This window comes from Triturus cristatus, chromosome 2_2 (assembly GCF_964204655.1).
Source record: "Triturus cristatus chromosome 2_2, aTriCri1.1, whole genome shotgun sequence".
NCBI lineage: Eukaryota > Metazoa > Chordata > Amphibia > Caudata > Salamandridae > Triturus > Triturus cristatus.
Window position 1 is genome coordinate 786,734,256 of NC_140582.1, and position 14,377 is coordinate 786,748,632.

The 14,377-nt window shown below is 42.6% G+C and overlaps 1 protein-coding gene across 1 annotated transcript in view; it reads left to right on the plus strand.

Moving 5' to 3' along the window:
* LOC146862774 (uncharacterized) overlaps positions 1-14,377 on the plus strand; it is a 1,246,959-nt gene that overhangs the window by 219,927 nt on the left and 1,012,655 nt on the right. Inside the window, exon 7 of the mRNA XM_085642072.1 lies at positions 1,835-1,918. Within this exon, the coding sequence (XP_085498198.1) occupies positions 1,835-1,918 (84 nt within the window). The remainder of the gene's footprint in view (positions 1-1,834; positions 1,919-14,377) is intronic.

The window sequence follows — 14,377 nt, forward strand, 5'->3', positions numbered from 1 at the left end:
TAGTTTCATCCAGTTGGATTACCAAATACTCATACGCATGCAAGAAATTGGCGCGCGAAATGTAAATAATGAGCATAATGGCCATTAAGATCACCTGATGGTATGGTGATCCTTTGGTTTTTCAGTTCTTTGTTTGTGAATTTCTAACACACAGGTTAATTATTTTTTACAAAGAGAACTGTTACATACAGAACAAGAGTATATCATTTTTATACATGAGTTCATACATTTCGCTAATGATACATAAAACGAACTAGAGTTTATGTGTTAGGTTACAATAAACCTGGACCGTTACAGATGTCTGCCATATTTCTGCAATGTCCCACAGTAACATCATGATGTCAGTCCTTTATTTGTGTTTGTGTTTATTATTTACACAAATGCTTTATCAGTCTTTTTTGTATGCACATTCATTCACGTGAACAAGGCTTTGCAGTAAGCCGAAACGCGTTGTGAATAAACACCCTTGGAACTCATATTGTCGTGGAATCTTTACATGCTGAGAAAGCGCATTTTATTGGAATACTTTGTGTATATATATATATATATATCAGTATAGCACTTCAATCCACTTTAAGATACCTAGGAGTTTCCAATAATGCACAGATCTTATTTGTAAGTGCCTCGGTTCAGTCAAGATCAGAGACTGTGGGCCCGATACTCAGAACTAATCTGAGACAAAATCCTAAACTTACTACTTTTGGTATTCACAGAATGCACTTACTACTTTTGGCTAAGCTTACTACTTTTGGTTAAACGTGCTACTTTTGGTATTCACAGAAGGCCTTTAGTAGTAGTAAACTAACTTTACTACTACTAAATGCTTTCTGTGAATACCAAAAGTAGCAAGTTTAACCAAAAGTAGTAAGTTTAACCAAAAGTAGTAAGTGCATTCTGTGAATACCAAAAGTAGTAAGTGCCTTCTGTGAATACCAAAAGTAGTAAGTTTAGGATTTTGTCTCAGATCAGTTCTGTGAATCGTGCCCCAAGATGTTGTTGTCCACTTCTGGAGTTATGTTGCTACCTATCATTCGACTTGACATCACTCTATCTTTTATTGGCCCATTTCGTCAATGCCAGCTAAATCAGTCCACACTTTTAAAGCAGAGCCCTCATTTGTCCCAAAGACAAACATTTGTGAGTGACTTATACTGAAGCGTGCGTAAAAGAAAGATCAGTTTTGATTAAATACTCATCCTAAATTAACTACTGATTATGGATAATGGTGAGTTCAGGTTTTCGGATAGTAATTTCTGAATCTTACCAAGAGAGCTTGTGGCACAGTGTAAATATTTAGTTAAGTTTATTTGAAACCACCAATGAAACAGTTATGTATTTTGTTTCTCTGGTTATTATTTACATTCCCACGGCTGCAATATTACTCAGTTTTATCTTCATTTATTGTACAGCCAGCACACTAATATTCTTATGTTGGCTGTTATTATCTTAGGGAAATAGAATTCCTGGTATGCCATAGATGAGCTTACATAACTGATAACCTGCATATACATTTTATACTGCCAACCTAGTTTTTGATATGCTGGGAAATGCATTCTGCCATTTCTGTATATCTATGGTTACCTAGATGTCTTGTTGAATAAAGTATTTTGTTGGAAAGGAAAAGAAGTTGTTACAAACTCAAAAGTAGAAAATGGTTCCAACTGTCGAGTCAAATTAATCTATAGGGTTTCCCTAAGTAAGAACACTATAACGCACCACTTTATGAACTCTGAGGGTGGTTTAAGAATACAAAGTATGCTTTATAAATGTGTTCGTTTTGGACTTGTTCAACACGCTTTGCAACATCTACTAATGTGCTATTTTTATGTTTCAGGAAATCTCTCTTTTGACTGGAAGACAGCGTCCTGCCTCAGTTTTATGCAAATCAGATGTGGAGCTCCTGGTAATAAGCAAAGAGGTAAGGAGCAAGTCATAAAGATTTGAACAGCAACGCTTGTATTGAAACAAGGAACTGTTTCACAAGCACATTTTATATAATGAATCATTAACAAATCTAATAGGTCTATTTTTTTGTTTATAAAGGGGAGTATTTGATTATGGTTGAGGTACGTTTTTAGTGTTGTCTTCAGCTGTCTGAGAAAGAAAATCTCATAATCAAACAACATCTTTGAATACACCAATATGAAAGCTGTGAATCTGATTGTTTTGCTGACCAGACACTGCAATAGCAGCATTTAGCTGTACCCTAAAAGAAGAGTTTTCTGAAAAGGATTCATGTGATAACGTTTGGGTTGCAAGTGGTATACTTAAAAGGGATGCACAGCACAAAATTGCACAATATTGCAGGGTAGATACTTTTGACAAAGAGTCAGTATAATCATTCCATCTTTAAAAAAGCCTATGTGCAAGCATGTCTATACTTTTTGAACAAAAGGTTTAAATCCAACAACAGGTGATCATGATAATAAAGAAGTTCATATGAATTTGCAAGGGCAGTTATTAAATACCATTGTGTCTTTAGGACAGGTTAAGAAGACATTCAAACAATACACACTTCCCAAACAAAAAATGGTTAAAAAAAAGTAATGTCTCAGCAAAGAAAATAAATCAAAGAACACAAATAGACTATTAATTTCCAGCTACATGTCATGTCATGTCACTCCTACAGTGTAACAAAGAGACAACTTTCCCAATCACTCAAACATAAGGGGGTGATAAATAGGACTATGCAATCATCTAGAGTAAGCCATAGCGTTGAAGAACAACCCATCCAAGCGATTACAAGACATGAAAAACACATGAGAGCAGGTGGATAAAAGGTGGAGAGCAGGTGGATAAAAGGGGCTTATCAAAAACCTACTCTCTCTCTCTCTATACAAGTATACACATTTTTTTTAAGACTTGTAAATTTTGAGTCATCAACAGTTAAAGCTGTCTGTAGCCAAATCTAAAAATGATACAGACCCTTGTTCAATAAAACAGTGAGACATAAGCTAGTGAAATGTCTCATTTAGCTCAAGGTTAACATTTTACCTGTGGAGAACTCCCTTCACCTACACAATCATTAAACAGTGTCATTTTCTTTCCTATTCATGACTTAGCAACATGTTTGACATTTCCTTATGCAGGGCTAATTTTATATATTTTTTACAGTGTGAGAAATGCATAGAGAGGTTGGTAATGCTCACAAAATTCATTATGCACATGAGATCATATCCTTTCCCTTATGCAATTGAGCAACCACCTATTAGTCATTTCTCCAGTAATTGTGTAAACTGGATACTCGTTCAAGCTATGAGGATGAAAGTGCACAGCTATAGTGACCATCTGTCTCACACCCACATGTTTTTTCTTCATCCCTAGAGATTCGCCTCAGTTTTTGTATTTCTAGTTTGCAGAACCCATAATATAAAAGACTCAGCAAATTGCCATCTAAGTGCTGTACAGGGCCACTTTAAGTTACTCCCTTGAACAGTAGTTTCTATAAACTAAGCTTATATGAGGTCTGATCATCATAGTCCAGTTACGTTCAACAGGAGTATCACCCATAAACCACGTTGCGATATGGGTATATATGAGACAATAAACAACAATATCACAAATGGTATAATTATGAGAGACGGTTTAGACTGAGCATATCAAAGAATATTGCAGAGCAGAAAAAGGAAGACTCTTGGTCATTGATTTTTTGGGAAGTGCACAAGGCATCATATATTTTAACCCTTTCGATGCGCATGACGGAGCGGTTCCGTCATGCGCATCGGTCGCGCTGTGCGTATGACGGAACCGCTCCGTCACGGCCCCGCCCGCGCAACGAACCTTCAGCACGGCGCGGTAATCCGCGCCGCGCTGAAGGGGTTAAATACAATCAAGTACAGTTGTATCAGCACTGTAGGCAAGGAAATGCATAAAATCAACCCGACATTGAACTTGGTGCTAAAAAGTGCAAGTGGCAAGACAAGTGGCGATGCAAGCGGCAATGTGTGTTACAGCGAGAAAGGCGCAAGGTGAAAAAATATATACAGTGAAAGATGGTTCAGATATTGCTTTCAACAAATTTTACAATCATTTGGTGTAACCATGGTAAACAATGCGCTGTAATGTGGCGCTGAATGGTCGACGGCGTTTCTATCCCTTAGATCAGGATCATCTTCAGGACCGGGTTGTTGTTTTGGAACAGTGCTGTACGGGGGAGAGAAGGAAGGATGTCAGGGGGGGGAAGGGGAGAGTGTCGAGTGTGGCGAACAAGAATGGTGAAAACGGAGAAAGGAAAGAAAGAAAGGGGAAGGGGGAAAAGGAAGGGGGGAAAAAAGGGAAGGAAAGGGGGAAGGGGAGGAGTACGTTTGGTGTAATCACAAGTGGTTGACAGTGAAGTAGGAGTTACCAGGAAGGGAACACGGCGATCTTTTATGCATTTATTGTGTGGTGTGAATTCGTACTGTTTGGTTCACTTCTCACTGTACATATATTTTATGATGTCATTGACATGTTGTTCTTTTAACTAAGTGTCACTGGCTGGACGTCCAGTTTTTACTGAGATTGCAATAATTGTTTTACACTATATATGGCGCCAGCCTTCACATCACCTCATTGGAGCAAGATCTTAAAATGTCTCAGAGAGTCAAGGAGACACCGAAGACTAACTTTCCATCTTGTACCACTTACACCGCATCCTGGTTAATAGGGAAGACGAGCAATCTCACCTTTCATATCGGTAGTTCATCTCTTCATATGCAAGGATATGTGAAAACTCTAGATATTTGTGGACCTATTTCTGCGTATTTTAGAATTCAAGTGCTCTGAAAATGGAGATTGTCTCTTACCAATGCATTTGTGAATCCGTGAACTATGCATGAGGTTTCATAACATCTTTGCCAAAATCTTGTAATTCTATGATAATAAACCAACATTTTTACATTTCCCTCTCTGCAATTGGTATTTTAAGTTGAATTAGAGGTATGGCTTGTTGGCCAGAAGAAGGAAGGGACTAAGCTATGTAAATATTCCTGGCTACATCTCTACAAGTTGGGCATGACTGGTGTATTCAGGAAGAGAAGGGCACAAATGTAGAGGCAAATGATACATTTGTCAGCAGATCAGTCCAGAAGCATGACTACTTTTGTCGGATTTTACAACTATGTTAGCAGTGTTAATAGATAACTCCATGCCCATGGGAAGATCACATGTTATCCAGGCGTGGTATCTTCCTTTTGTAGATCATTGTTTGCAAGGGTGGAGGTGCTGTTGGTGTTGGCAATGAGAACCTTGACTGGAACTGCTAGAAAGAGTAGTATGTTAGAGAAAATCCCAACTGAAAATGAGTTGCCAAGTGCCATAAATGTAATAAGAGATAGGAGGCCCTATCACTAAATTTGTTTGGAATTGTTTTGGCAAATGATGCATTTGTAAGCACTCTAGTTCAGCACCATTGGTCAACACTTTGCAGAGTTTAAACACTTTTTAAAAATGGTTGTGACCTGGGATCTAGGAAGCACCACCCACGTGGTACGAAATGCATTAGCATCATGCAGTACACTCGCTAAGAGTTACTTATGTGCAGCTGTATCTTGTGTTATTGCACTTACCTTTTACAAGGGCAGGTTTAGGAATCTGCTGCTGCTATTTGGCTAATTTTGAGCTGGCTTGTATCCTTGTCTCTAACAATACATCTGAGAATAGAAAAATCCATACTGTGGAAATATTTGGATGATTTTTTTTTACGTTGAAGGTTATTTGCACCACCTCGGTGTTGATGGTTGGCCTTTTCCAGTCTCTTATCTGTAGGCCGACGAGCATGGCCTAATAGCACTCCTTTCACCTGTAAGTTGGTTGCATGGCATGACAGTGCTCAGATCAATAGACAAGCATTTGCAATGCAATAGGTCTCACATTTGTGAAAGCTTGAGGTCTTGGTGTTAAAAACGGCAATATTTTTACTTTTGTTTTATGTATGTAGTGGAGTGATGATATTTGCATAGCGCTATTGCCATTCGTATGACCTGGTTGCGCTGGAGAAGCAGAAAATGGGAAATAGGTTATGAGGGATGGGAGATAAGAGTAATATGCTGGCTGGGAAAAAAAAGTAACAAGAATGGAATTATATGCTTCTGAAGCAACAGCATTTTAAACAGGGCTATGTATTTCACAAGCAAGACACATAATCCACAATCTACTGCATAGTATCAGACTACAACAACAAACGCATCGTATTTCAAACAAAGGCAAAAAAAAGCATGACGCATGGTGCTGGGCACTGGCATGTTCTCTCCAAAATGTAATCTGTCACCGTACAGTTGCTGATTGTTGAATTCAAGAACTAAAGTGGTACTATTGAGGCTAATCTTTTCCGCAGCCAGTAGTAATTGTCACAGATATTTTTTTTTAGTAAAGCCCTCTCACCCTACCCTGGGCCATTTATGTGCATTAAGAAAACCTTAAAAATAAACATAGATGCACAGATAGACACACACAAATATGCAAGCCCAGATACAAAGAAACACGTACACACAGACACAAACACACACAAAGATAAGCACACATTTGGAAACAGCCACCTGCAGCTGCATACACAGATAGATGCAACCATATAAGCATACATGCACACACACACACACACATGGAGGCACCATCACATACACATAGACATGGACATAACGAAGCATGCACATACATATACAGAATTACCAAGAGGAGATACATTCACACACTCACACACACATGCACATATATACAAGCACACTTAGACACACATGCCTGCAGGCATGCACATGCACATATACACGCACGCACTCTGTCTTTTGTCTTACCCCTGTGAGGTGGCTTGAATGAAATACTTAATTTGCATGTTTGGAAAATGTAAGCATTTGAAGTGCTCTTCCGTGGGCAGCTGACAGATGGATATAAGAGGCATATAGGGTTGCAGACATAGAAACAAGAGATAGATGGACAGATGGAGAAAAGAGGAAGATAGGGCAGCAGACAGAAACAAAAGACAGAGATGAGTGTGTGAGACGGGGAGAGCGATACGGAAAACACAGACAGGAGAACTAGAGATACAGATGTGAAGAAACAAGAGATATTAAGGATAGAGAGCGAGATGGGGCAACATGGGTGGATGAGTAAGGAGAGAGAGCAAGAGAGAGAGATGAAGATAGAGGTGGGAGTGTAAGGTGGAAGAGAAAGAAAAAGCAAAAGGGGAGAGAGATGAAGACACAGAGGTGAGTGGGTAAGGTGAGAGAGAAAGAGAGAAGTAGGGAGAGAGAGATGGGGCAACTTGGGTGAAGGAGTAAGGAGAGGGAGCAAGAGAGAGAGAGAGGGGAAAGATAAGATTACACTCACAGCACACATGCAAGCGCAGTCAGGCATCTTACACACACGCCATGTGCAGAGGTGCGCACACACAATCACACAGAAGAGCACTCACATAACCCAACTAGAGAGAGAGAAAAAGATGGCATACACTGAAAATATCTTAATATCGTTCTGGATGACCTTTAAACTGAAAGAGGCTGACATACAGACACTGAACTTGCTTTACTGATTATTATTTAACACATAAAACAAATCAAGAGCAAGTTCCTGTATGTACCTTTGAAAATGAAAGTTTAAGAGCATTACCTTGAAATGTACACTTCGTCATGTACAAGCAGCTGAGCCTGGGATCACCAGGAGCCACTCAACGACCGCCCGTGTCCCCGCTGCTTCAGCCTTCCATGTTGAGAGGTACAGTACGACAGGGAGGAAGTGCAGTGCTAGGAAGTGGATTGCAGCTGCGCTACTGCTCTTCTTAAAGTGAAGCGCGATAGATTGCAGGCGCCAAGCAGCAGCTGGAAAATGCACTCGAAGCACGTCCTGATCTAGGGTCAAAGCTTTAGGTTTTTGCAAAGTCATGCGTGCTTAGCTGTAGGGCGAGTGCGGGATGCAGCTGGCTTATCTCAATCTGACTGGCCAAAGGCACCCAGGAACCTCGGGATGCCATAATCAAGGTTACTCAGTAACTTTTTCAACACACAACCAGCATCCTGGTTGATGGGCATACTGACACATGCCACACAGGGAAGCAATCTATTGTTTTGTAGATGACCTGACTTGAGAATGCTATTACACTAACAAGAGAAAGGCTGTGTAGCCTATAAACATGAAAGTGGGGGCCGTGGTGAAAGAAAGCATGGCGCCCGTCTACATAAAATGTATGTGCATGGCAGCCTGTGAAGTGGGCTGTGTAGTAACAAAAAAAAACATAAAAGCTGGTGCTGTGCTTAATATAAAGCGCGGCCCCCAAATCAAACAAGTTATGTGCGCAGCTAAAATAAACTTTTAAAAAACGTGCGCCGTGTTAAATATGAAGCGCAGTGACCTAATACATACAATTTATGTGCACGGTTGAAAAAAATAAAAGTGGGTGCCGTGCTAAATATAAAGTACGGTGCCCGAATACATACAGGTTATGTGGGTAACTGTCTGGTAAAGCGGCCACCGTGGGCCGTGGTGAAACAATAAACAGCGCAAGGAACACTAGTATGAAATTAAGCAGTCTCCAAAGAACAAATAACACGAGTGTAAGTGAACTGTAGTTAGGCCAGTGCTCCTCAAATAAAACCGGAAGTGATGCATTGGAGCCCTAACCAATAAGGAGCCAGGAAATAAATGTGATGCAGTAGTGAACCAATTGGAAGCAGCAGGTGTGATTACACTCCGTAGAGTGATTACAGCAGGTCTTGCAGACAACGCATGCGCGCTGATGCTCGACCTAAAAAAGCAGTACTGTATGTAAATGTCACATTTAAACCATAATGATTGAAGCACCCACAGCTTATTGGCTTTTAACTGAACAATTGTAATTTCATTATAAGTGAGCAGGTATTTAAATACCCCTTATCAATTTTGCATGCCTAACAGTATGTCAAGTCGGTTATCCTGGGTCAGTATCAATATCGACACATCGCAGAATGTATCATCCAGCTTGCTTTTGAGGTCATTGAGTTGTGCCTTATAGCTCAGCTTCCTTGTTATGATATTCTGCTACATTCTGTAAGAGGGGTGCCATTGTAGCTCAGACTGGAACTGGCCAGCCTTCTTGCTCTGGTGAATTTGTGCCTCTGGGTGCTAGAACTCATTTTAGGGGACCAAGCCTCTTAAAGTTTCCCTTATGGTAACCCATTAGGGTTGGGTTAAAAGTGCATTGACTGCTGACCTGTTTTACACGACACAAACAGGCTGTCTTTCATTGCAGTCTGTGGGCAGCCGTGCCCCTTCAGCATTTACGTGGCCCAGAACAGATAGGCCCACTGTGCATGTGTGGAGTCTCACCTAATATGGCCTACCAGGTTGGCCCAAGCCTCGATTCTATGCCACTTTCTGCTCCTTTGTCTAGGTGGCACTATTTTGAGGGCGGCGGCCGTGCGGCACTGGCCAGTAGCGGCGGCCTTTATAATTTATTTGGGGACACTCACAGACACTACTGTCAGTCAGTGTACCCAAATAAATGATAAAGGCCGCCGCAACGGGCCAGTGCCGCGCAGCCACCATTTGAAGTGCAAGCGCTGCGCACCTGCTTGCAAAAAGCAAAAAATGCTGCCTGCAGCGCACGCGCTTCCACCTAGCTTAGTGGTGATGCAGTGCGCGACATACCTCCGCGTTTGAGGTTGTCTGTGGGTCCCTGCTGTCCATTCCAGGACCGTCAATCTTGTAGCACGCCAGCGCTACCAATGACGGCCCTGGGCATCATTTTTGGCCAGCCCTCGCGCTGAGAATGTAGCACCACCACTATGCGCTCTTGTGAGGGGTCGAGTCTGTGGCAGTGGCAGTGCTGGGAGATTTGCTGCTGCAGCAGAAGTTAACCAACCCCTACATAGAGACCCTGGCTGCCACCACTGTGAAGTACTGGAGGCTGAGTGAGGTAAGAGGGAGCTTAAACAGGTTTCAGAGGGAAGGAAAGGATCTTTGGTGAGTGGCAGTTCACAAGTCCTATAAAAAGAAGGGGGGGTCAGAACTTATTTTCAAGTGCAAGATTTAGGCAGTCAAGTGAAAGATGGTCTGGACACTTTTAAATATACCCCTATGAGTTTGGATGGGCATTCCTAGAAGTGGGCACTTGTCCATTCAGTATCGCATGGCAGATAAACATCACAGGACAGCAACATTTGTGGGCAATGGAAGTAGGGAAAGTCAAGGCTTCTCAATGGCTTTAGTTCTCCCTCCGTTGCACACAAGTCCTAAAACGAGACAGACAAGCCACGGTAACTTAGTACCTCTTGGGAGCAATTAGCTAGAAAAAATCTCTCTGGGATGCTTTCATGTGCTGCTTTATACACCCTCGTACCTTTTCTTGGAGCAGTAAATGACATGTGGTACTCATTTTATTTTATAGTGATGTACCAAGGGTACATTTTCCTCCACCTGCGAGCTTGGTTGGGTGAGAGGGGCAGCCGTAGCGTGACAAGAATAAAGCTCACCTTTCTCTGGGGTAGGAAAGGATGACTCAGCATTCGGCACAGAGCACTTTGTAACTGACATCTGTGAGGTAGACGAATATGGTCATGTGTTGTGGAGCTCATTCACAGAGTGATGCTGAGTCACGGAGAGAGGTGGATTCTAAATAGGGTTTGCAGACACTTAAACCAAGGATGAGGGAAGCCCCGGTGGGTGCCACAGGACCCAGGTAAGGTCGCGAGAGGCGTTGGGAAAGGGGGTTCTTGTCATTGTGAGTTTGAACCACACCAGAAACGCAACTAGAGCCAAATTTCGGGGGGCTACTAAAAATGTCGGGGGGATGATTCTTCCAGCAATAGTCAGAGTGGAGATGCAGGGGCTCTAAGAAGGGGTGAAAACACAAAAAAGCCTAGTTGGCAAGTAAATAGTCTTTTAAAGACCTGTGAAGTACTCGGGTGCAGCTGTGTGTGTGCCCGGGAAGCTGTCTCTGCTGGGCTGACATACACAACAGGGGGGGCTGAAGCCTTTTCAGCCCAATGGGCATTGCGCGCCTGAACCACACCCCATTGGTCTTGTCGAAAGAGAAGGAAAGAGAGTGAACAATCACAAGTAGTTCGGCGGTCCAAATCCTAGAAAGCAAATCGTCTCTAATGAAATGTAAGTCTCCTCTGCCTCCTTGTCCAAGGGAGATGGTCAGGGTGACTTTTCTAGTGAGATCTTTTAAATTTAACCAGATCAGCACACCCTAAAACCAGTTCTCTACAATAGCAGCTTATGCCTAGAGGAGTAGGTGTTCGTGCCACAGAAGCTGGGCACGTGATGGGGTAGGTGGCTTGAATATGACCAGAGGACAGGGGTCCTGCACCAGCTGTGGTGTCATGGATGAGATGTCGTGGATGGGACAGGTAAGGAACAGGGGACAGAGGTCCTGCATGTGCTGTGATGCCATAAGTGAGATGTCATGGACGGGGCAGATAGGGGACGGGGGACAAGGGTCCTGCACAAGCTGTGATGTTATGAGTGAGATGTCACAAACAGCGTAGGTAGAACTGATGTAAGTTTTGGGTTTCTTTCTGCTTTTCCTTCAGTGGCGTAGCTAGGTGGAGGCAGCAGTCCACCCCAGGCGGCACTATTTTGGGGACGGGGGCTGTCTTGCCCTGGACCGTGTCATGTATGTGCATGTAACTTGCATGATCGAGGTAACTATCAGCGGCGATACTACGTGTCTCTCTGACCTCTTTCAAGTGCTCACCATCCTTTTTCCCTAGCAGCCACCCCCCGCCCCTCCCAAGGCGGCAATCTGAGGGATGGCCGCAGGCGCCACAAGCTCTAGCTACACCTCTGACTCATATTTACTAATGCTTTGCACCGTGTTTGCTTCACTTTTGTGCAAACCCAGCATAAAGTGTCAGAGTGCCATTTACCAACCAATTCAAATCCTGTTCTGCATTCGATAGTATCCCTAAGTGATGCAAAAAAGGACTTTCTGCTGTTTCGTGTTATGTTGTGCCAAGGGGGTGTTTCATGAGTGGTGCAAATCCCTGTCTTTGCACCAAAATCTTATAACTGCTCGAAGTATGCGTAATGAGGAAAAATGTTTTAATTTCTCCTCGTTTTTTAGGTCTTGCCTGACCCAGCGCATGCGCTGGTCTGGCGAGACTTATTGAGAGGGCTCCAAAAAGTCCTACCCGGCCAGCCTAGAGCTACAGTGCATGTGCGTGGGCGCGTGCGCCACGCTTGACCGCTTTGATGTTTGATCGCGATCACTTTCACTTTCGCGGCCGTACGGCCGCTTGGAATAGCCAATAGGTCTCGCTTTTGGGACCTTATAAGTATTTAGTTATGCAACTGTTGCATGGCTAAACACTTATAAGGTCCCAAAGGCGAGACCTATTGGCTATGCCAATGCTTGTCTAACTTTGCATTTGTGCTTCATTGTACAGCACACGCATAGCTGCCAAGTTTTTAGGTTGCTTATGTGTGACATTTTTGTGGTTGTGTATTTTTATGTGTGACATTTCAGTGCCATAAGTGTGACATCTTGAGTGTCATTTTATTGAGAGCAGAAAATAACAGTTTTGTCCATGTAATGAGATGTTTCTGCAAATTATCCATTTCAATGCTATGTAATGCTTTGGAAGCAGCTGTATTGCATCCTACCAGTTCCTAAGAGCTAGTTTTACTGTCCTGTTGCTCACTCAGAACATCAATGATGAAGTGTGTATCCGTGGGTAGGCCTAGGAAATACAAATCAGATTTGCATACTGCACTAACAAATAGCAAATGGCCCCCACGGGGCCACCTTACATGGAGTATAACCTAAATACAGCTCACCGCACTGAAATTTTATAGCTCAACCTACATTAGCGAAAATGCACACTAGGTTGCAGAAGTGCCCCAGTGGCCTACTATGTCTTAAAAAATTATATCAGTGTGGATATAGGCTTGCTCCTCCTCCACACCTTCTCACTTGTGTGTATCGTAATTTATTCTCTCCTTTATCCCTAATTTCTCTTCGGTCCTTTCCAGCTTTCGCTATCTTGTTTTCTATCTTCTCTTTCGTTCTCATTCAGGGTTGAACTACTTCCTTTATTTTCCTTTCTCCCATTCTTTCTCTGCTTCCTCTCCTCATCTCTGTATCGTTTCCCTGAATCCTTCCTGACTTTCTCGACTCCTAATCCTGTCTCTTTCTCCATCCTCGACTCTCCAGTGCACTTGCAACTCAGAAATAGAATGTAAAGAAACTACTTTCATCCAGTTTTATATTATTGTACTTGTGCCACTTTTTGTCAAATTATATCCTCACTCACTTGTGAACTGAAGCTGTCCATTCACAAGGGAGGCAGCATGCCTGTACATTACATGGGAAACAACCTTTACAACGCAGTCATTACATCGCACTACCTTTGCAAAGCAGTCATTAAAACGCAACATCCTTTACATGACATGCCATTACAACACAGCCTTACATCACATGTCACTATAACGCACATCATTACAACGTATGTCACTACAACACATACCATTACAACACATATTTTTACCCTTACGCTATCCAACACTTACCCTACTGTTGCACTCACTAGAGTGAGAATAGTAATTTTTACCCCTACACTATCCAACACTTACCCTAAAGTTGCACTCACTGGAGTGAGAATAGTAATTTTTACCCCTACACTATCCAACACTTACCTTAAATGTAATGTAATGGTATGTGTTGTAATGGTATGCGTTGTAAAGGTATAATGCGTTGTAATGGAATGCGTTGTAAGTGTAGTTTCTAAAAATGCGCTGTGATGGCATGCGTTGTAATGGATGTTGCGATGTAAAAACTGTGTTGTAAAGGCATGCATTGTAAATGTATGCATTGTAACATCATACATTCACATTGCATGATTCAAGAACCTGAACAGGCGCAACCACTCAGTGGCAGTTCTGTTCTCTGTGAGGAGGTTGGCGCGCTTCGACCAGAGGCAACATTCTGGTGGTCCGTGCACCGCCTCAGTGTTAAGGTTAAAGGAGGCTGGCCAATTGCAACATTCTTTACTTGGCCACTTACAGTGGAGTGGCATCAACAGCTTTTTACCATGATCATCCTATTCCAGATAGGTTGGTGTGTTTACTTATTGCAGTGACATGCAGCGGTGATTGGCCTCGTGGCATCTGAGGTGGTTGGGCTGAGTCTCGTCTTGATTGACTGCAACCCCTGGGCCGTGACAGTGGGAACAATTTTATTTAAATAGGTATATTGACCATCGAATGGGCTGTTAATAAACAGAGGCCAGCATGCACCTGCAGGTTCAGTCTCAGGCAGACCAGATGGTGTGCACTCTACCAGCAGAGCGGTCGCTGCTAAATCTGCTTGCTCCTCAGTCAGGTGTGCTCCTCATGTGATGGTGTCAGGGCAGCGGTATAAATGCATGACTAATGCATTTTAGTGTCATGTGTAAAGATGTGGATACATCACTAAAATGCATTAGTCTAA